The sequence below is a fragment of the Ascidiella aspersa genome, chromosome 4, assembly GCF_963924565.1.
Source record: "Ascidiella aspersa chromosome 4, kaAscAspe10.2, whole genome shotgun sequence".
NCBI classification, from domain to species: Eukaryota; Metazoa; Chordata; class Ascidiacea; order Phlebobranchia; family Ascidiidae; genus Ascidiella; species Ascidiella aspersa.
The window spans coordinates 10,988,752-11,010,941 of NC_139450.1; the positions used below are offsets into that span (position 1 = coordinate 10,988,752).

The 22,190-nt window shown below is 38.5% G+C and overlaps 2 protein-coding genes across 2 annotated transcripts in view; both read left to right on the plus strand.

The window, feature by feature from the left end:
- Positions 1-14,783, plus strand: part of LOC146147182 (uncharacterized) — a 158,637-nt gene extending 143,854 nt beyond the window's left edge. Inside the window, exons 4-22 of the mRNA XM_083387933.1 lie at positions 263-376; positions 733-846; positions 2,174-2,287; positions 2,466-2,579; positions 5,072-5,135; positions 5,520-5,683; positions 6,077-6,184; positions 7,560-7,673; positions 8,457-8,570; positions 8,955-9,119; positions 9,612-9,756; positions 10,253-10,472; positions 10,845-11,050; positions 11,888-12,000; positions 12,555-12,726; positions 12,965-13,015; positions 13,320-13,378; positions 13,534-13,590; positions 14,545-14,783. Of these exons, the coding sequence (XP_083244059.1) occupies positions 263-376; positions 733-846; positions 2,174-2,287; positions 2,466-2,579; positions 5,072-5,135; positions 5,520-5,683; positions 6,077-6,184; positions 7,560-7,673; positions 8,457-8,570; positions 8,955-9,119; positions 9,612-9,756; positions 10,253-10,472; positions 10,845-11,050; positions 11,888-12,000; positions 12,555-12,726; positions 12,965-13,015; positions 13,320-13,378; positions 13,534-13,590; positions 14,545-14,783 (2,447 nt within the window). The remainder of the gene's footprint in view (positions 1-262; positions 377-732; positions 847-2,173; positions 2,288-2,465; positions 2,580-5,071; positions 5,136-5,519; positions 5,684-6,076; positions 6,185-7,559; positions 7,674-8,456; positions 8,571-8,954; positions 9,120-9,611; positions 9,757-10,252; positions 10,473-10,844; positions 11,051-11,887; positions 12,001-12,554; positions 12,727-12,964; positions 13,016-13,319; positions 13,379-13,533; positions 13,591-14,544) is intronic.
- An 821-nt stretch (positions 14,784-15,604) lies between these two features.
- Positions 15,605-21,604, plus strand: LOC146147794 (neurocalcin homolog). The gene is made up of 5 exons (XM_083388387.1): positions 15,605-15,846; positions 16,133-16,259; positions 16,500-16,645; positions 20,599-20,701; positions 21,458-21,604. The coding sequence occupies exons 1-5, from the start codon at positions 15,721-15,723 to the stop codon at positions 21,553-21,555; spliced, it is 600 nt and encodes a 199-aa protein (XP_083244513.1). The 5' UTR covers positions 15,605-15,720; the 3' UTR covers positions 21,556-21,604.
- Positions 21,605-22,190: the final 586 nt, after the last annotated feature.

Consider the following 22,190-nt stretch of genomic DNA (forward strand, 5'->3'; position numbering starts at 1 on the left):
AAGGACTTTCCGAGTGGTTTAGTCAACATCCATTTTTGATTCATTAAAGCTTCCTGCGAACCTTTAGGTGTGGCAAAGATTAAGAGAACACTTAATTCACATTGTAACGCATTTTCAGTTATTTGCATCTTATTGACTTCGTTTTGCATTTGTTAAAACGCAAAGTATACAGATATATAAATTTAGCTCCTAATGTGAATGCACGTGCACATAAAACAAATAACTGAAATGCACATAACCAAATATGATGTGCTTGTTACAGACAAGGACGAGTGTCTTGATGAACCTTGTCAGAATGGGGAATGTTCTACTCCGGAGTTCGACCAGTATCAATGCGATTGTGTTGCTGGGTATACCGGAACCGACTGTGAAATCGGTGGGTTCATATGCAGTAAATTCAGATGAAACCAAAGTGTATAAGAGCGACAGAAAAAATAACATGAGGTGCAGATCGATTTAAGAATTCGCAAAAAAATTGCAAGAATATCATACCTTTTTATTATGCAAATAATAAATTAGTATTTACTTCACTATCTTTTTTTTTCTACAAAAAGCGAATTATCCTTGAGGGTATCACAATACACTTTCAACGAAACTACTGAAATAAAGCATAACGTAATTGGCAGCATATCTGTAATACGCTGCATACTTAACAATAAATTAAGCGTTAACAAATCAAAGGTAAACTATTTCAACTATATGCTTAATGCCTGAAATTCTTGTCGTATGCAGACATAGATGAATGCGAATCGAGCCCGTGCAATAATGATGGTAATTGTATCGACGAAGTTAATTCATTTACTTGTGAGTGCCTTGAAGGATTTGTCGGAGAACTTTGTCAAACCGGTGAGAACATTGTGTTGTTTACTTCAATTTTAAATAGAAGATACGTTAAACGCCATGCAATTACTGTTATTGGTTTAACACTGTACCTTGCAGTTTTAAAATGAAGGACAATAACCTTTACACCAAATAGGATTTGCTATGATGCTAGTGATTAAGGAATAATATATTAATAACGTTGGGGTTTGCGAAACGTCTAGCTTACAGTGTGTTGTCTGAGAAGTAAGCCTCAAGTCTTAAAGTTTTGAATAGCAAAAACAATTAATCCATCAAGAATTTTTTGACCGTCCACTGCGGCCAGAGCCACACTATCACTTGCTAAAGTCGGGGTCAGTCCCATTTATTTGGACAGCTTTGAGCGTGAAGGTTTTGTGATGCTTAATCTGCTCCTTGTGCCACTGAGTGTCATACGAGGGTTTGGTGACCGAAATTTTCAATAGCTTTTAGACAATGTACGCAATAAAAGCAACGATTCCTGTATTTGTGCATAAGTACTCATGTTCTTTGATTTACTTTATTCTAGCCAAACGTAAACGTTTGCTGAGAACTACGAATGGCCCGCCCTTTAACCGAATATTTATAGTGGGTTTTCAGAATTTTATGAAACAAAAATAAAAAAAAATTCATCTGCCTGAAAAATTACAAAAATTATAACTTTAAACATAATGTCAAAGAGTATACACGCTATGTTGCTACGTATACAAGAGCTGGCACCAAATAAAAATCCTTTCTGACAACACATCACATGCCAACATTGAGCCTGTACGATTATATTATTCTGCCGGATCTTATTTAAACCACACATCTGTCTTTTGGCTAGCTAATTTGAGGCATTTGCAAATATTTCAAACTTGCAAGTTAAACATATTTTGTGTTCTAGACAATTTTAATACCATTCAACTATCAAACTAAACTTGATAGTAACTCACGAGCACACTAAGTGGAAGCCAACAATTGATGCTTTTGTTGCTAAACATATACCTAGCCAACACTATAAAATCAAAACAAACACAGTAGAACAAGCAACGTAACTAAAATAAAAAACTGGCAAATAAGGTGGTACAGTCTAAACTGAAATTCGATGCTGCAGCACTGACTAAATTAAAATCAAATCTAACGGCACATATTACATTAACAACTCTGCGCGTATGATTAAATACGGCATTTTCTGTTCACATTGTAATGTTACAATGGGACAAAAATTATTGTTACATCATAAAAGGCTTATTCCAGAATCTAAATTGCAGGAGGCACAAACTGCGGAAAGCTGGTCAGAATTTTTTTGACTTGCGCACCTCTGATTTATTTAAGTTGTCACAATTTTTACTAGAAATTGATGAATGTGAATCTACGCCGTGTCAAAATGGAGGCAGTTGCACAGACGAAGTTGCAAGGTTCGAATGTGTATGTGTGGATGGATACGAAGGAGAGACATGTGAAATAAGTAAGACAAAAAAGCTAACTAAAAACAATAAATTCGTTTATGTGTTTTCATTGGAATATTGTTGCGAAGGCGTCCAAGTTTAAATATTTAGTATGTTTAAACGGAGTCTTTTGAATTTTAACCTATACTCAACCAAATGATTATGATTATGTTAGTATCTTGTTTAATGGTTCTGTAGATATTAATGAATGTTCAAGCAATCCTTGCGTGAACGGTGGATCATGTGATGACGAAGTGAACCGATTCACATGCAACTGCTTGGCAGGTTACACTGGACATCATTGCGAGGAAGGTATATGTGCTGATTTCTGTAATTTCTTTAAGGCTAAAATTATTCGGGTAAAATATCTTCGTTTTGTGCGGATAGCAGTAGAGTAGACGATATCGACGTTTCAGCAGGGAACACACAATAAGACCTAAAAAACAATGAGACCTAAAGCAGAATTATCTATAAAACCACCGTATTAAAAACAACGACATAATAAAGCCAAATGCGCCGTAATATCTACAACAGAATAAGACAAACAGAACTCAGTCAAAATCAGTCACTATATAGGTTCTAGTTTATAAAAGAGAAATATATTTCGCCAATCACGGCATCATCAGTCTCTAAAAAACGAATACAAAATAATGTAAACACTTAAACCAGGTGGTAGAAATTAAAAGTTAGGAAAATAATCATAGAACCAAGAGGTATAGGGCTATAGAAAACCGGACCATCCTGCTACCCAAGTCTTGGGAAAAACAACAACCAGCTGTGTTGGTAAAGCGAAAAGAAAAAAGGAGAAAAGGGTGGCAAGAGGTGACAACAAAGACGATAAGGCAAACGGTAGAGGCCCATTGCAACTAAAATAAAAGATAAAACAATGCAAAATAAAAAGTAACAACAAAGAAGACACATAATAATTAGGGCCCGCAAAAGTTAATAAAGTTAAAATTGGGCCTCGTCTGTCCACGAATCAAAGAATAAAGTTGTTTTCAGCACCGAGGGGACTGTTACTAAGAAGTTGATAGGTTAAAATAAAGTTAAAATTTACAATAAAGTTAAAATTTTTAATAAAGTCAAAATTTGTCAAATTCTGTTTTTTGCCAAAGTTTTTGTGTTTCTTGAGAGTAATTTTTGTAAAAATCGTCGTGGAAGCATTGTAAATCAGGAACTGCGACACAATTAAACCACATTAATCCATAAAAGCAGGCAAAATGACACAATTCCCACTTGGATCAGCAGTAACTTTAATCGCAAATCGTCCATTTTTTATTGGTTGTTACGTATTTAAATAATTCTTATAAAACACTTCCTCTTAATAAACGCGGTCTTTTCGAAGATCAACAGTTTGAATTTTAGGAATAGCCTACTGACATTCTGTAATACAAAATGCCTAAGCAAGCTAAATCTATCGCCAAAAAAAGATGCACTTTTTATAATCCATAAAACACCTTGACTTCGCGACAAAATATCACGTTTGGGTCTGAAATCGACAAAATATTATGTTTGGGTAACTGGCAACAATTCAAGGAAGAACTGCGGCCTCTACAAACAAGCAATTTCGGTTAAAATAAAAAATGGCCTTAATAATAAGTTAATACCTTGTCTTCTGCTATATCCAATAGATAATACGGAGGTTGGGCGACAAATTGAACATAAAAACACTCGGGAAGCAACGGTTTGTTTGATAAATTCTTTTATGACACACAACATAATGGTGTTGCAAAGCAGCCTTGTCCGAGTTGCCGTCGGACTTAAACGAGTTTCAAACCGAGCGATGGGCCGTCCAACGCGCAGAAAACTTATTTTTCGTTTGGCCAACATACTGTTCTTTACAGAGACGACATGTGGCGATGTAAATACCATAGTTTCGACAAGAAAGAGACTCGTTAAGTCTAAATGAACCATGCTAAGTCTTTATCAAAGAGGTATATTCAACCATACTGGAATGTTTACCAAAATTACCACAAAGTGCGCAATGCCCACACGGATACGACCCAGGTTTAGTGCGTGTAATATATTCATTGGGCCCATGGGCGAGTTAATATACTATGTGTCTTCTTTGTTTTTACTATTTATTTTGCATTGTTTAATCTTTTATTTTAGTTGCAATGGGCCTCTACCGTTTGCCTTATCGTCTTTGTTGTCACCTCTTGCCACCCTTTTCTCCTTTTTTCTTTTCGTTTTACCAAAATAGCTGATTGTTGTTTTTCCCAAGACTTGGGTAGCAGGATGTCCGTTTTTTTATAACCCTATACCTATAACTTTTAACTTATATATTTTTAACCTGGTCGCGTAGTTTGTTGCTCTTGGTTACATGATTATTTTCCTATAACTTTTAATTTCTACCACCTGGTTTAAGTGTTTACATTATTTTGTATTCGTTTTTTAGAGACAGATGATGCCGTGATTGGCGAAATATATTACTCTTTTATAAACTAGAACCTATAGTGACTGATTTTGACTGAGACAAGAAAGTCTATACTGTTTTATTAGGTATTAGTGCTATTTTGGTCTTTTTCCGAAGTGTGTTTATTCCGACGTTGATGATGTTCTTATTTTGGTCTTGGCTGGAGTCCGTTTCAGCAATATTAAAACAAAAACAATTTTACCCAAGTTACGGCCTTTGAACTATGGGCAACTTGCTTAAAACTAATTCATTGGTGTTCGTTTTCACAATGTGGTTAATGTCTACCCATAAGTTGTTAAGAATACCGTTAGGGTCTGCCTGCAGCCAAGCTAGTACGTATAGAACTTGTCGAATATCTTTTTGAATTTCACAATCTAACAATTTTTAGAGATTGACGAATGCGCTTCTTCGCCGTGCCAAAATGGGGCAACATGCAGCGATTCAATAAACAGGTATGTGTTTCGAAAATGCTATAACTTAGGGTTTAATAAACTAGGGTTCGTGTAACGAGTTTGTGGGGTCGCCAGTAGGTCTCCATTAGATTACACAGAATTTTACTTGAACAAAAGCTTGCCGAAGCGGATAACGTAAAATGTTTTGTTTATCACTGTCAAAAATGAAGGGTAGAAAAGTTTTATTAGATAAAAAGGGTCACAAACTGGGAAGGCCTGTCGTAAGCTATTTCTGCTGTCAGCACTTTGTCCAGGTAAATCACGAGCACACCTATATCCCAACAAAAGAGGGAACACCGACAGGCTCTAACTACATATGAACACTCAAATCTAACTGAGTAATATTATCATGAAAGTTCTAACATGGATGTCTCCGTGCTTCAGGTTTGAGTGCACTTGCCCCATTGGGTACAGTGGTGAAAAGTGTGAGGTTGAATTGGACGAATGTGACAGCAATCCGTGTCAAAATTCGGCCCACTGCATCGACGCCCCCGCCAAGTATGAATGCTTATGCACAGAGGGCTACGTGGGCGTTAACTGCGAAACAGGTTCGTAGAGTCACGTTATCTGCACTCCACGTTTTTTTACATTTACGTTTACTAATTAGTAAGTGCGAGTTAGACATGACAAACGCTTAGTTCTACACCAACACACTAAAAAACATTTTTTCGTTAAGTAATACAAGTTATAAACGGTCGCGACCTCACCAGTGTTTGACCAAACATTTTGCAAAACTTGCATATCGTTTGTACAACGACTTAAATTTGGGCATCGGTTGCGATATTGTTGATAACCCTGTACGAAAACTGTTGCCTGAAAGGCAAAAAAGAAGTTTAACTTATCTCAGTAGCCCTATTTTGACGTCTTATTTGCAGCAGGACTACTTGATAGTTGCATGTATTACAAAAACGACGTTGCTGAATTTATTTACCATTTTCTAGATCCGTGCGACCCCGCTCCTTGTCAGCATGATGGGACATGCTCTTACACAGAGGATGGCTACGAATGTCTTTGTGTGCCTGGTTACACCGGAATCAATTGCCAAACAGGTTGGTTGTCCTATCTTTTAATTTAAAGAATTTTGGTGGTCAGTCGATTCAATGATGAAATGTAAAAAGCCGGACAATGAACTACTGTAAAGTACACTGTTTACAGAACGCCCTCTGCGATCAAGAATTTTTTCTGTCTAATAGAGCCGAGCAACTATAGACTAGTTTGGTATAAGTCCAAATAATTGCGAAAAATAGTTTAAAATATTTCAAAGGTGCCATAATTTACGGTTACAGCCACCCAAAAAATCGCAAAAACGTACAGCTACGGTAGCTAATCAATTTTTAGTTTACTCGACATTTGGACATCAGGTAATAAAATATGGAGGCAGAACACGGACCTTTTATGTATCCCCGCAATATAAGTTAAAGGTTACTTATATGGTAACCTCACCCGTTGCCGATGCCGCCCGTATCTTCACGAAATCTATTTCAGAACAAGAAAAAGAGATTCCCGACGACCTGCCCGACCCCGAGGTACCCGGGGCGCCAAAGACCCCAGGCACGACCGAGCAACCACCCACTGACGACCAGGCGCGGGACAGCAAGCCAGGCATCTGTTAAGCGCTTTGTAGTGCCACATGAATCCTACCTTTGCAGCTCTATATAACGCATATAGTCGCTTGCACATCTCACGTAAAATACAGGCTTGCTTCAGAATGGGCTTTTGTGAAAACGCCACTTTCTGGTGTATTGAGGTCACTCGCACGATCCTACATTTTTGTACCAGTGGTTAAATCAGTGTCTCTCAACCTTTTATGTTAGCGGCACCCCTCAGAAACCATAAACAGATTGCGGCACCCCTATAAGATGTTTCCGTGGGTAATTCAATATGTCACAATAAACGGAACCGGAACAACACACATAAACTTTAGACAACATAACAAGTTATAATTGGATTTATTCCACTCCAATCTAACACAACAAGTTGCATGAGTTGACCAAAAATCAGACTCTTGAAGATTGCCAAATATGTTGCGACACCCTTACGGATTAGAAATGGCACACTATAGGGTGCCCCGGCACCCCGGTTGAGAACCACTGGGTTAAATGAATGTTTTGACATTAAACACAGCAAAAGCTTAGGTTTAAACGTGTAACAAATGGAATCAAGAAGGGTTTCACAGCGCTTGTTGAAAATGACTTATTGCTGGATTGTGGCCAACCTATGCGCTTGCTCTCGCGCCTGCTTGCCAGTTTGTTGCATTTTAATTGTTGCTAAAAAGTATCTAAAACCTGCGCTTCTGTTTACATTGCCAATGAAGAAGTAAAACAAAATTCTAAGATGATTCATGTTGTTAAATACACTGTTAATTTCGATATTAAATTTCATGTGCAATGTTATATCACGAGTTATACACTCGTTTTTTTTCAGACCAGAACGAGTGCGAATCAAAGCCGTGCCACAACGACGGAGTATGCGACGACCAAGTAGGATACTACACTTGCACTTGTCAGGATGGCTTCACCGGAGAGTATTGTGAAATAAGTAAGTTACACTGGTAATCACTAGAAAGGCAGAGGAGTCGGTGTCGGGTTCGGGAGCCGAAACTCGACGGCGTCGGTAAATTTTGCTGGATTTGGTCACGGGACTGGGTAGACATGCGCATGCGCATTATGAACCTCATAAGGTCAAAAACTGTAAATTATAAAGGTGGAATAGTATATGGTGGTATATTTGTAACTTATATGACACCTCTTTGAGTGAATTGCTAAACATCCACCTCATTTTAGTTACAAATACGTGAAATACAGGCTTAATAATCGAACCTGGACTCGGGTTATTTTTAACGGACTCCACAGCCCTGCTCAACATGCTCAAATGTAATCACCAGGTTCTAGCTAGACGTTTTAATTACTTTACACAAGACACGAATACGAACGTATCCATTCCTTTCCACGATAATATATATTCAGATTAGAGATCGATCGATATCACTTTTTTGGACCGATACCGATACCGATTTCTTTATATACCTAAGAAATGTTTAAAACTTGAATTACTTGAAAATAAAATGTAAATAACGTTTTAGTTTATATACCTTTATTAATTATTATTAAACTATTATTTTGCATAATCACTTGGCATGAAACTAAATCCTAATTTTTTTTTTTTCAAAAAAATTGTTGTTTGTTGTACCGGAAAATTCATATCATATTTTCGTATTAAAATATCGGAAAAAGTATCGGCCTACTTTATAATTCAGATTACGGAATGATGATGTTTCCGTAAATTCCTCTTGATAAATTGTTGCTTGTACTGTACTTGTAGATATTGACGAATGCGTGTCACGTCCTTGTTTGAACGGAGGTTCGTGCATTGACCGGATTAGCAATTACAAATGCATGTGCAGGGACGGATACAACGGAACGCAGTGCGAAGACAGTGAGTGGACAAGTTCGTTTGGGGGTAGTATAGACTAATTGTGCGTAGTTTGCTTAACACAAACAGGAAACAAGTGACTTTTAGTACTTAATCGACGTTAGTTTTACAAGTTTTCTTACAAATAGTGCATTTTAAAACAGAAAATACTTAAAATCGCCGCAAAAAAATGACAGGGTTTTATAAGGTTTGTATGAAACTAAGGAGTACCATATTGATTCTGTTACAAGTAAATTGAAAAACTCAACATTTTACAAGTAAATTGAAAAACTCAACACAATTCTGTGGACGCTGCTCGATTTAGTAAATTTATATGTCTCTGGTGTACGTTTACAATCCCAAAAAACATTCCGAAATTGAAATCAACATAAATGAATCATATTTTAGGTACCGAGGCTGACTGGCACGCTCGCACTCACATTTTGTCAGCAGTCCTGCCCAGCATACTCTTCCTCATTATCGCTGGTATACTCGCCCTTCTATTCTTCGCATACGTGCGAAAGAGACGCAACGCCGAAAACAGGGTGAACGTAATTCGCGTCAAGCCAGCAGGTAAGTAAACCTTACTGATGTTTTTTTTTTCGAGGTTTTCGGCGCAAAGTGTCCCACCATACCACCAGCTGTACATTTATCGTGTTAGTAATGTGCTTGAGTTTTGGGGACGAAGCCATTCATTTCAGAGTTGTGTATATTTTTTTAGTCCAGCACGGTTATTTACTGCGTTGTCCTTTTAAACATGGGCATGTTTGACAATTAACTTCGAGCAGGAGCATTTACGAGTTGGTGCACGGGCAGTCGAGCTTTTATTTCGTATTATTTACAAGACTATTTAGGACACTAATAGTTTCAGATTGTTGAAAAGTAATTCTGTAATTGGGTAGTGCAGTTGCGGCATAACTGTTAATACACCCAATAATACAACCTATTTGAGTAACTTGATTTAGCTTCAAATGTTAGCCCTATCAAAAGACCAAATGATTTATGAATGAATTAAGTTACAACAACTAGCGTGCTTTCGCCAACGCCTTCCTCCTAAATTCACAGCAAAAAGAGGGACGAACGGACACGATGGCAAAAAGAAATTCCACAAACACAAAAAGACGAGAAGGTTGTCTGGGACGGAACGATACGATATAAGCAACGACGTCATTCAAGTCGTCGACTCTGATTACAAACCAGAAATTTATGGGTAACCCACAGAAATTTTCAACAAATAATACCCAATTGTTTTACAACGATGTTTAACAGGGAACGTATGCAACTGTACTTGTTCATTATTACATGCAAGTCAGCTATTAGGTAATTGCAAATAGAAATGTTCGATGCCTGTATTTGCTAAAACGATCCAAAAACGACATTAACCGCAATAAAATGTCGGTTAATGACAGTACTAAAATCTAAATATGAAGCATGTGCTTGTACTAACAGAATGTAGCATTGGCGTATGTTTCTCGACACGTTCCTCTCTGAGCCTGTGTAGCTCATGGTAGAGCGACGGTCCCGGTATGATCGGAGGCTGCGAGTTCGAACCTCACCGCAGGCTAAATTTTTCTAGCCTACCTGGCTTGCATCATTGATCGACTTATTCGGCGAGTCTGCAATGGCTTTCGGTGTACTATATGTAGCATGTGATTTTAATATCATGCAACCTACACCCCATAGTAACGGATTTTGTTATTGTACAGCGCGCCGACCGCGTACGTCGGCAAAATGTCAAACAGCTACAACAAGCCAGTGATGTTGCAGTCCCAGCTTCCTGCCTATCCTGCCTACAGGAGCATGATGGACTATCCCCAACCTCCACAGCCCATTGTCATGAACCCCACCATCGTGCAGCCTCCGCCCGTTTACTCATCGTACACACAAAGCTTGTACGGTTACAATCCTCACAATCAAACCCACAAGGTGAACGAGTTTTTTTGTGACTGGTATAGGACGCCTCGAACTTATTCAAGGACGTTACGAATTGCATTAACAAATTAGGTAAAGTTTAGAGGCCGTTTTGAAATTATTGAATTTGCTAAGTTGTTTATTTGGAAAATAGTCTGCCTAGATTTTAAATATTTATAAAAATGACTTCACGTTGGCTTGTGTATAGTTTAGTTGTTATCAATTCTTAATATATTTATCAAAATTGAATTTGAGAACTTTAATTTAAATATTGTTACATTTCCCGGAAATCATACAATTTATACAATCGGGACGATTTGAAAATTCTAAAATGTCTTGCATATATTTCGCGGTGAATTTTCAATCAAACAAGGGATTCCTCAACAGATGCAAAGTCACCGCCCGAAGGAGAAAATGCGCCTCGAGGAACCGCGATATGAGACCGAGGAGTCTGAATACTCGCCCGACGTTCTTTGCGTGCCCCAATACGATGTACACCCCCCGCCTCGCCAAGAGCGAAGAAGGATGACCATGTCGGATCGGCATTCCTTGGACACTGAAATCGATTCAGGTGTCACGCTGGGCGCCATATTGTTGGTTGTTGGCTACGGAATGCGTTTAAACCCCTGGCAATATCACACACTATAAATGGGTCTAAAAGTAAATTAATTGTTCTGGGATTCTTCTCATACACCTTGATCTTTACAACAACCCCCGAAAAGAAATCCATTGGTGTCAGGTCAGGTGAGCGTGGTGGCTATTCAAGCCACCTCTACTTCCAATCCAACGCTTTGGAATAACTGTAAGCCTACTTTTGGTCCACCCTTAAAAATCAGGTGACAGTGTTGAACGACAAATTGTTTTGTAATATTGGCGAGTTCTCACACAACCGCGCTTCAACACGTCAAAGTACTACGACATTAACTTGATAACCTAAACCCAGTTTTAGAATTAGACAAATACACTCTATACCAGTGGTTCTAACACTTTTTACTTTTTGCACCCTTTCAAAACACCAACCAATTCTTGCACTACCTTCTAGAATTGATTAAATAACAAAACCCATATAATTTAGTTTTTATACAAGTAACTGATAACAAAGTAACATAATACCAAAATGTTAGGTAGTTAGTTGTACATTTAACTGATCAAATAAATAAATTACAGTAATACATGTTGTGTCTGATTCAGCATCCCGCACCAACTAGTAACTGCATGTTCTCACAACCCTTGGGGGTGCGGGCACCCCTGGGTAAGAAACCCTGCTCTATACTATAAATTACCAGTAAACAACACAAGGTTTCTTTCAGATTCTACAACAAGCAATACGGCGACAACGGCACCGATGGTCAGACAGAAAAAGAATAAACACCGGTAAGTTTTTTTGCCCTTTAGCGAAGCTAAACCAACCTGAACAATCCTTAACGTAGATCCGTCGCATCAACAAAGCACGAAACTCACGCCAACACCCATAGTCGATTGGGGTCAATTGGCGACTCCACCGAAAACGACCTCGCCAGTGTCGACGAACCATCGTCTCCAGGTATGACGATGCACTATTTATTCTTTTAAATTAAATCAGGAAGAACTTACAAATTACACAACCAAATATCGATCAAAGCAGTTGAGCAACGTTAGGTTTGCGTCTGGGCTGCGGTGTCGGAGCCGGACTCGGAGGAGTTGACTCGTGACTTTGCTCTCGAGTAAGTGTTAAGGTTGTTGGAGTCCCGAGTCCGACGCTTGCTTGTGCAGTAACAATATAATAGCTGATAAGGCCGCAAACGATAATTCGCAAAGGTGGAATAGCATGAAATAGTGCAATATTTTCCACCCACGCACTGTTTTTTTAGTTTTATGACACCTCCGTGAGTGGATTGCTGTATATCCACCCTAGTTTAGGTACGTGGTCGTGGATAGGTGGAATACAGGTATACGGAGTCGGAGCCGGACAAGCGAAACGACACAGTGGTTAATTTTAAATGGAGTCGGATTGGGGACTCGAGATTCGGACTGGTTTAAACCGACACCCCAGTCTGGTTTGCGCATTCAAAAATAAAGAAAGCGCGGCACAAAGATTAAAGAAAGCTCTTTTCTCAGAGAAAAGAGTCCACTGGCAGCACCGAGACATGAAGGAAATGAGAAACAAGATGTCGAAGCACCGCGGACTTGAGCCCCCAACGGCTATGAAGACAAACAACCAAAAACCGGGAATACGTAAATCTGAGAGTAAGAAAGCTGCTCCTGGAAGAAAGGAGTCGCGCCAGGAAAGGTGGGAATCTAACTTATGTTTTTATTGGAATTTGGACCCGACTTGATTCTTACATTTACGAAGAATAGTGTGTTGTTTACGTGCAAAGTTGTGCACACTAAACTCCTAACTGTGAATGTTACTACAGGACTGGATTTAACCAACGTTGAAGCATTTTAGTGTATCAGAAAGCTACGCCGAGCAACTGTTGTAGTAATTGTATTTGTTGCACTTAATAATATTTTGATTTACTATTCAGAATGGAGTCGGATATTCTCCCGATTCATCGAGAATCTACATTTTTTCCGGGGTAAGTGCTATGAGTAATCCTACTATAGCAGGAGATCGTATGAAAAGCAATAACGCACTGTAATTCTAACGGTAATTACAAAAAAAATTTCAACACATTTTAAGCGCCGAGGAAATTTCTTAAAATCTTGCAGACAGTACAACATTTTTTTGAAGGATAAAACGACAGATGACGTCGATGAAGATGAAAGCTCCAATGATAAATCCGGGACTGCGTTTCAACAAAGGAAAGTAGGTCGCTCTTATTACACCTCATTCAAGAGAAATAAAAATTTAATTTATGGGCAATTTATAACATTTTGCAGAAAGAAAAGTTCAAAACGCATATCATTCAACACACCGGTCGGTCTATCACCAATTAACGGTAACTAATAATTTTCCAATAAATTTCTATTGATGTTTATTATATTAAACAAACAAATGACTAATGTAGGCTTATCAAACTATAGATCGCTTAGGGTCACATTCAGTCAAAATTCTCAGTAAACTATTTGTTACTGAACTTGTATTGTTTACCAGAGGAAAATCGTGGGCCACAAGCCGGGTTGCTAGAAAAGGCCAACCGCATCAGCCAAGGTAAATAAATTAAACTTGTGGTAATGCAAACTTTAAAAACACAGAGAGCAAAAGTACGTTTATAAACTAGCCCAAAGGCAAAGCTCTGGATACCTAAAGAAGGGCTCCTCTCAAAATTGTTTTAAATATTGTAGATACATACAGAGACTTATAGTGCTCTAATCATTACGAGTTCAATTCAAGTTATTTGCGAAAATGGCAGTGTCCCAGTCTAAGTCATTGTCAAAGCAAGTCAAGTCATTTGCACCAAACTAAAACGATTAATAATTAAAACTCGTAAACTCGTCAGATCCTACGCGATATTTTGATTAACCACCAACACAACTTAACATTTAGTGAGCAAATTGTTTTACAACCAGACATTGAGTAAAAAAAAGCAAGCAAACTAACATCTAAAACCGTTTAAAATTCAACCTGGTAAGTCTTCTAAGTCATTTATCCGAAAGACTTGACTAAAAAAATGATTTTTGATGTAGGACTTTTATTTTTAAAAACAGTGAATTGACAGAACTTATATCAAGTCATTTGCACCAATCTAAAACGATAAATTATTAAAACCGGTAAATTCGTTAGATCCTAAGCGATATTTTGATTAGTCACCAACACAACTTAACATTTAGCGAGCAAACTGCTTTTCAAGCAGACATTTCCGTTAAAATAATAGAAAACTAATTATTTAAATCATTTTTAAATATAAGCCTATAAAGTCTTTTAAGTCATTTATCCGACAGACTTCAGTCAATTCAAATCATTTAAAAACAGTGACTTGACAGAACTTATATTAAGTCATTCGCTAAAAAACATGGAGACTCAGCATACTATACAGAACACTTTTGTATGAAGTAAATTGGGAGCTATGTCTAGTGAACTGATCAATCTAGCTAACGTCATTAATCCAGGTTTATTTTTTTTAATCCAGGTTTATTTTCCCAAAAAAATCACTTATTTACTTAGACCGCTCGCTTCCGGATCGCTCGCGCATGGAGCGTCACCCGCCAGAGGGAGGCGGCTGTTCGTCGCCGGAATCCGCTAGCGTCGCCGAAACACGTGACAGAAAAGACAAGCTTGGCGAGAAGCTGGAAAAAGGCAAACACAACCACCCGCTTTTTAAGCTAATTCGTAGCAAGAAGCCGGTTGGCATCAACAAGGGACGCGGGCTGGCGCGCGAGAACGCCTTCGTCCAGGACATTTAAGTCTGTCGTTTTTTTTCGCGCTCTTGCTCGATGTGAAAAGTCAGGGTGCCTATACGATGTTGTACAGCGTATCGCGGAATACCTCTGTTCGTGATGATGTGATAATAAACCACGATGTGAATACTGTACTCGACGCGGTAACTTTTGTACGGTGACAAGGCAAAGTCAAGAGTAGCGTAAAATCACTTTGAATTAAGCTTTCGTTTCAACGCTTCGTATTGTCGAATAGTAATAGACTTCCGAATAGAAATTTTTAAGGTTTATGTGATATAATATCGTGGTATAGTTGTGAGGTTTGTTCACCGGATAATCTTCGCTATCACAACTATATTAATCTTAGTATTTGCTGTATAATATTTAATGTGTAGTTTCAACGCTTTCGACAAATGTATATTAAGTATTTCGTTAGTGATTCTCATTACAGTTTTGAGCAGAGAAAGCCATATTTTTAGAGACCATTTTGAAATAAAAGCGATTTCAAGGAACTTTTTGTTCTTTCACTTAAAAATTATCAAGGCGTTTTATTGTATAAAGTAAAATAACAACAATACGATTTCGCGTTATTAAAAGTTTATCAAGGCATTTCAAAATGTATTTTAGTGTAAAAACGGTCGATATTAGTGAGGCTATTATCGTCACACATACTTTCAACACTGCGACTTCGAGTCAAAAAACTTGGCGGCGATGCGCTCGCTTGTTGATACCTTAGTTAAGGCAATCGACATGTTTTCCCCGCGGGAAATCTAATCCGAATCAGCCGACGGCAGCAATTGATCAAGGTCGGGCTGTCCATTCGCCTTATGCTTACAGGGAGTAAAATCGAATAGCGCTAATGCAATTACTGTAGCGCCTCTGTCTCAAGGCACGACATACGACAAAGGCAAACGTTTCCATTACTACTATCAACGAAAAGGTGCGATCCTGCTGTGGACCGGATATGGGTCAGTGCTGCGGCTCCGGTAAGGTAAAGGGAATTCCCTATAACTCTAACGTCCAGGATCTGTCGCGAGAAACCGGTATGGACATGATGGAGCTGCGCACCTTTTACCAAGAGTTCCTTAAGGTGGGTTCTCGAACGCCTCGTAAATAATGTAGCAGGTTTGTATAGCGCCTCAAAACATATTGACTCAAATCCATGCGATACAGATTGTTGTAAATAGTGATTGGGCTACGCTAAATGCTTAGTCTACAGACGCTATGATAATGTCGATATCATATTGTCGTGAATATTATAAAATCGTTGCGGAATAAAGTTGCTTAAACAAGCATTTCACGACATGCATTAATGTTGTACTATTTCAATTCATGGGCCTCAACCACACAAATAACAATAAAATTGCTTCTAACAGGATTATCCGAACGGCAGTTTGTCAAAAAAAGAGTTCCGAAAAGTGTACAAGAACTTTTTTCCCGACGACGTAAAGGAACACCAAAAAGTTGAAATGGTGTTCAAGACCTTCGACCAAAATAACGACGGTTAGTCCAATTCCATGAAATAAATCACAAAATTGAATTTTTTAAACGCATGACATTAAAAATAGTTGTATAGACACGTGAACAAAGGGATTAATCGATAAAAATCCTTTTTGCCACTGAAAATGCACTCAGCACGCGATAACGATTTTGTCAAATTTGTCAATGACTTTCCCAGGCCTGCACCGACAGTTAATCACTAATTATGTAATCGTGATGTGTTCGCCGCTTATGATCGATCAGGTACGATCGACTTCAGGGAGTTCATGATCGCATTGAGCGTACTGTCCAAGGGAACCCTGGAGCAGAAGCTTTCCCTTGCCTTCTACCTCTACGACGAGAACGGAGACGGTATCCTGTCGTTCGACGAAGTGTACGGTATCGTCAAGGTAAAAACGTGCTGCCTTTCGTTGATGCAGGATCATATCAGAACAACTGTTTAGAATACAGCGATATCCATTGTAATATAAAAGATTCAATAATTCGCGTACGCTATCGAGAAAAACTTCAAACCGTTTTCTGCCAAATGCAATACTTTTGAAGTAAACAACGAAGAATTGTATTTTATTGGTGTGTTACGAAAAATACAGGTTTTGGGAAAAAATAAAATGGAAAAATCGAATAGTTTCGACAAAAGAATTTGCCCGATTTCAATCATATGAAAATAGTTAGATAGTTCTATCGTTATGCTGTCGCTTTCATAAGTATAACTGCTTATTATAACCAAATAGATGCTCTGATTAAGATAAATGCTTTAGATAACTTATTATGCATGACAAATTTGCGAACCTTTCCTCATGCAAAAGTAGATTTGATTCTTGCAATCAGCAACAAAATGTTAATTAGGACATACTGATTTTGTCAAGTTAAACAAGGCATAAAAATATATATGCTTTTTTTCTTTTTAGTCCAAATAGATTTTATTACAGTTTTACCAACAATGTATGTAGAATATGGTACAGTACCCGAGCGCCATCTAGATAACGATTTTCTTTAGTTTAAAAACTTTTCCGCGGGGTTCGTATTATTGAATAGCCTGCTTAAACAAATGCTAAGAACTATCGATTTTTCATGTGGCACATCCTAATACATTCCTTGCGCTAAAGTCTCCTGGGCCTACATCTAATTCTAAATCTCAACGTTCAAATGCGATTTTGAGTCCTCTAGGGAGGTCCTAAGAAAATATACCATCAAAAGTAGCCTCTGCTCTCCGTAATTACAGAATTACGTGAGATTATTTGATATTTAATTAAGCTTGCACCCTAATGCGTGGCTAAATTTGGGTATGCCAGCGATATATGTATATGGAGGCCTTAAGAGAATACATGTTTATTGATTTCAAAGTTTAACCATACACACGACACCGTCTCTAATGGATGACTATATATTTCTCATTTGTTACAGTTAAACAAAATCGTGTTCTAAATTCAACTGCAATCCGCTTTTCATAATGCAACTGCTTAAATGGCTTTTATCGTCCGCATATTCTAACAAAGTTTCAAAAACAGCAATAAAAAAAACAAGTGTTGTACGCTTCTAAACGAAACACAAAAAGTATAAATTTGGTTTGTTTGAAAAGGCTGTTGGTAAAGATTTCACCAAATTATTTTAGTTCATTATTAAATAGGCTCAACAAAAAATTATTATGTTTAATTAAAATCTAAAACGTGCGAAGTTTAGGCGCGGTGACAAGCGGCTTGTTCTTCGATTATTTGTTTCGCGAAGGGGCCAACCGTCAATGGGGAATCGATGTTGCGAAATTAATGCGCGAAGCCGTTTCGATTCGATTGATAATCGACGACAAGGCGGCACGGCGACTCACCACTCTTTAAAAAGGGCCGGCTCCAAATCGCGGTTTTGAGGCCGCTTATTGCACTTACAATTAGGCCGCAAAGTGGGCAGAAAAAAACGAAAAACGCTCCGAATGGACTTAAAACTCGTTAAAAAAGCTGAAAAAAGTAGAAAAAAAGAACAGCGAATAACATAAGGCTGCCGGTTATAAGTTGGTCGCGTAATCTGGCCACCAATCGGATTCCGGCTAGAGTTTGACACACGGGCGCCTTTGCAGCCGAGCATATGGGCTTAAGGCCTTGGAGTCAGTGTCGTTGCCGGGCGATCGATTGCCATAATACGCTCGCGCCATGTTGCAACCTCATTAAATTTTCATCCGGCGGCCTTCAGGTGCCCGCCGCCTCGCGCGCCTTTATCGGCCGCAAAAGACGAGACGGACGATGGCCGACTATTTTTCGGACGTGAAATCATCGTCGCGCAATCGCGTTGATGTTTGTTTAACTTTAAATCTGCTTTTTGTCGAGCGACTTGCTGATCGGATCGCGCGCTAAATCGATATGTCTTGCGATCCGGAAACTTTCGAGGTTTCTTAAAGTTACACGCAGCAGTTTGGGGTTTTCATTTATTTTCCGATGGGCGAATTCATGCGACTGGAAAGTTATCTATCTGCACAGCTCAACCGTAATAAAAAAATTAGCTTTAAGTTTGAGCCTTTCTTGTTTCAAAATATAACGCATGCGTTAAAATCCTATAAATATTGTGCCGAGAAAAAAATCGTGTATATATATGGTAATAGCGTTTTATGCGTTACTCAATTGGTTTACGCCAAACAAACATGAAGCCTCGTATCATTTTAAAGAGAATATTTTCAGACTTTCGAAGTCGTTTAACAATTTCACGTTTTCGTTTTTTTACCACAGCCTTTCCCTGATAGGACTCAAGCTCTTTAGGAAATAAAATTCCGACAAAATACGTAGTTAAAGCAATTTTTGGCTTTTTATACAAACTATAACGTCTTTAACTTGACAACTTTTAAACAAGATAAAGATAAACATTTTTGTTAGTTACGCCTATCTGGGAATATTATCTGTGCATTTGGATTGACAGCTGATCACTTTTAAAGAACAACGCATTAACAAAGAAAAGCTTTTCATCATAGAAGATTGGCTTTTGGAGCTAGTCGTTATTTTTTAGTATACAATAGGAGCAAGCCATATTATAACGTATAACACAGCTTTTGTAGCACAACGTAAAAAATTGTAATTATCTGATATTGTTTAATATTATTTTTGGGCATATTCACCACTGCCGATAGCGATACAGTTTTTAAGGGAACATTCTAATAAAATAGGTTTTATGCAACAATTGCATTGCCTGATTAGAATTACTGATATTTTTTTCATTTATTTTTGTGTGCAGTGATTTACCTTTTTTTAAGCCAAAGAGAATTAAAACTGCACGACGAAAAATGAATTACAAGAAAACAATTTTGGCTGTAAATCCGGATGACCTTTGCAAAGAACGGGGCCCAGCGCACACTAATCCGCCGTTGCCTTTAGCAATTAAAAATGCACCTGGCCGCAATTCTGTTCAATTTGTCGCACTCCGACCGCCCGCTTGGGAACCGGGCGGGCGCAAGACGTAACTTGATAGATAGGCGAGGCGGTCGAATGCTCCCTGGGCAATTGAAAAGTGCAAAAGGAGCATCATAATCCGGCGGCCTTGGCAATTCGCGCTCTTCCATTATTGATCGCCTGTTGATGCTCGGCCGCGCCCTGCTTCGTCAATCAAACATGACTCGTCTTAATTATTAATCGCGGCTTGCGTTTATGCGGTTTCCCCTCTGTGGCAAGCGAAATCTCACCCGAGCCCCATTTCACGGCTTCAATGCCGGACCCTCCTCGAACAGGTCGCATTCGCCAGTTCGCTTCATCTAGGCGTCATTACACGGCTTATAGTTTTCAAATTTGCACCGAATGGGTGGCCACATAAAGCTTCACGTATAAAAGTGCATTTTTGTCTTTCCTGAGCTTGTTTTAAGGACTGGCGTATTCGTGCTGAACCTGCACCAAAACCATATTTTTGAGCACGCTTGACTCTTGAGAACACCCTATGCTGTAGAAATAAATCACCTTGACGCCGGCACTCATCAAAAACTTTTGTTGCGTGAACAAATAGCCGGTGGGTTACCAAAGTTAACATGATTAAGTGGTGAGATAAAAACTGTTTTCATTTAGTAAGTTGCAAGTGTGTTAGATTGTTTAAGTCGATAGTCAGGAGATTAAATATGTTTTTAGAAGAAAGCCTCCTAGTTCTTATGAGATAAATTTGTAATAATTGACCCCGGCTTTGGCATATAATAAACTTGCCTTGTTTTCTGTGCATTGAAATAGCATTTTATGTATTTCATACCTAGCAAAAGCTCTACTGTGTTCGTGAACACCATTATTTTTTAACACAGAAATTCACCAACGCACTCTTGCTCCCTCGAGGAGCCATGGGTGCTAAAATCCCCTTGGTATAATTTGGTGAATCTCATTTACGTTTCCAGGCAATGTACGCGATGTCGGATGAGACCGGCGGTGATGACGAATTACCGGAGCCAGAAGTGTTCGCGAGGGGACTTTTCGCCGAGTTGGACAAAGACAAAGACGGTATAAAAACTATTTAACTTAAGCAGGTTTTGTGAAGTTTATCAATTAAGGCACAGTCGGTTACGTTTGTTGACATTTACACTATTTAAAAGTACTACTAAAAACAAAGTTTCTTTAAAAAATATCATACATCTAATTTGTCGTCTCTGTCGCCAGGCCAGCATAAAACGTTTTTTGCCATCATTTTTAACCTATATAATAGATATATTTGGAAGAGCGTGTCCAACTTGTATAGCGACAATCGTCTTGATCGCTTTGCACTTAAGCGGCCTTATTCTGATTGCTTTTATGGCGGAGTTCCAAGCCAGGCGTGAGCAAACGCCTCATGCAAAAGTAATGTCTTTTCTCGCACCCGCGTGCTCCATGTGCGCAACAACCATTCGATTGAGCGTGGGTCACGTAGAGCAAAAAAGCGTTGGCGGAAAAACGCGACGTGCGTACGTCCGACCAGCCTATACGAGCGTAACTAAGATTTGACACGCCTATTATCAGGCAAAATGTCCACAAATTTGAACTGATGTTGATGAAAAAGAAACCGAAACGCTTGTATTTTATAAATATGTTTGTTACTTATTATTCCATTTCATTCTTCTGGCCTATAAATTATTTTTAAAACTTTGTAGAAGTCTTGTCTAAGGCAAATATTAGGTTTGCGAAAAAAGTTAAAAACTCGATGATATTTTTCGACAAACCCAAACGAAATGTCAGCCGCTAAGTTCAGAACCCATTTATGTCTTGACCGTTTTTGTGTTTTAGGAGTTGTCACTATAGAAGAATTCACGGAGGTCGGTTGTCAAGATCCAACGGTGGCCAACCTACTGCTAGCTAACGTGCAGGAAGACTTCTTTGAATGACCTCAAACCAGCTAGCACTTGCCAGGCTATAACAACGCACTTGATTCCAAGTTACCTTGTTTCAACAAAAAACTGCTGTTCCCCCCTGGAAAATTCAATAAGTACCGGTACATCATATATCAGGAGAAAAAAAAAACTTTTTAAGTAAGTTGTAATGACGCCAGCACGAAAAGCTAAGAGTCTTTTATCGACCTGTTACGGAGTTAGAATTAAAAATCAATTTTTTAAGATGTTTTGGATTATCCCCTTCGCAGCAACGATTCCCAAGCGAATAGGACCGCCCTGATCTCCGAAATCTAAGGCTGATTAAAAACTAAAACGTTGAGTAGTCGCACACCGTAAAGCCTTTATAGTTAACTATCGCACGGCAAAATATGAATCAGAGTTTTGACAGCTGACGGGAACCCTAAATATAATTCATTTTAGTCAAATGGAAATTGACACAGCGGTATCATTGGATTTCGTAAGCAACAGGCTTGTTGAATAACAAGCTTGTTTATGCTTCGATGAAATTTGTGTTTTTGTATCATTTGCCGTTATCTTTGTACGATTGCTTTCGAATCTAATAAAAAAGAACGATCACAGCAAAGTGTCATGGGCTAGTTATTTAAAAACATATTAAATCTAGTTAAAGA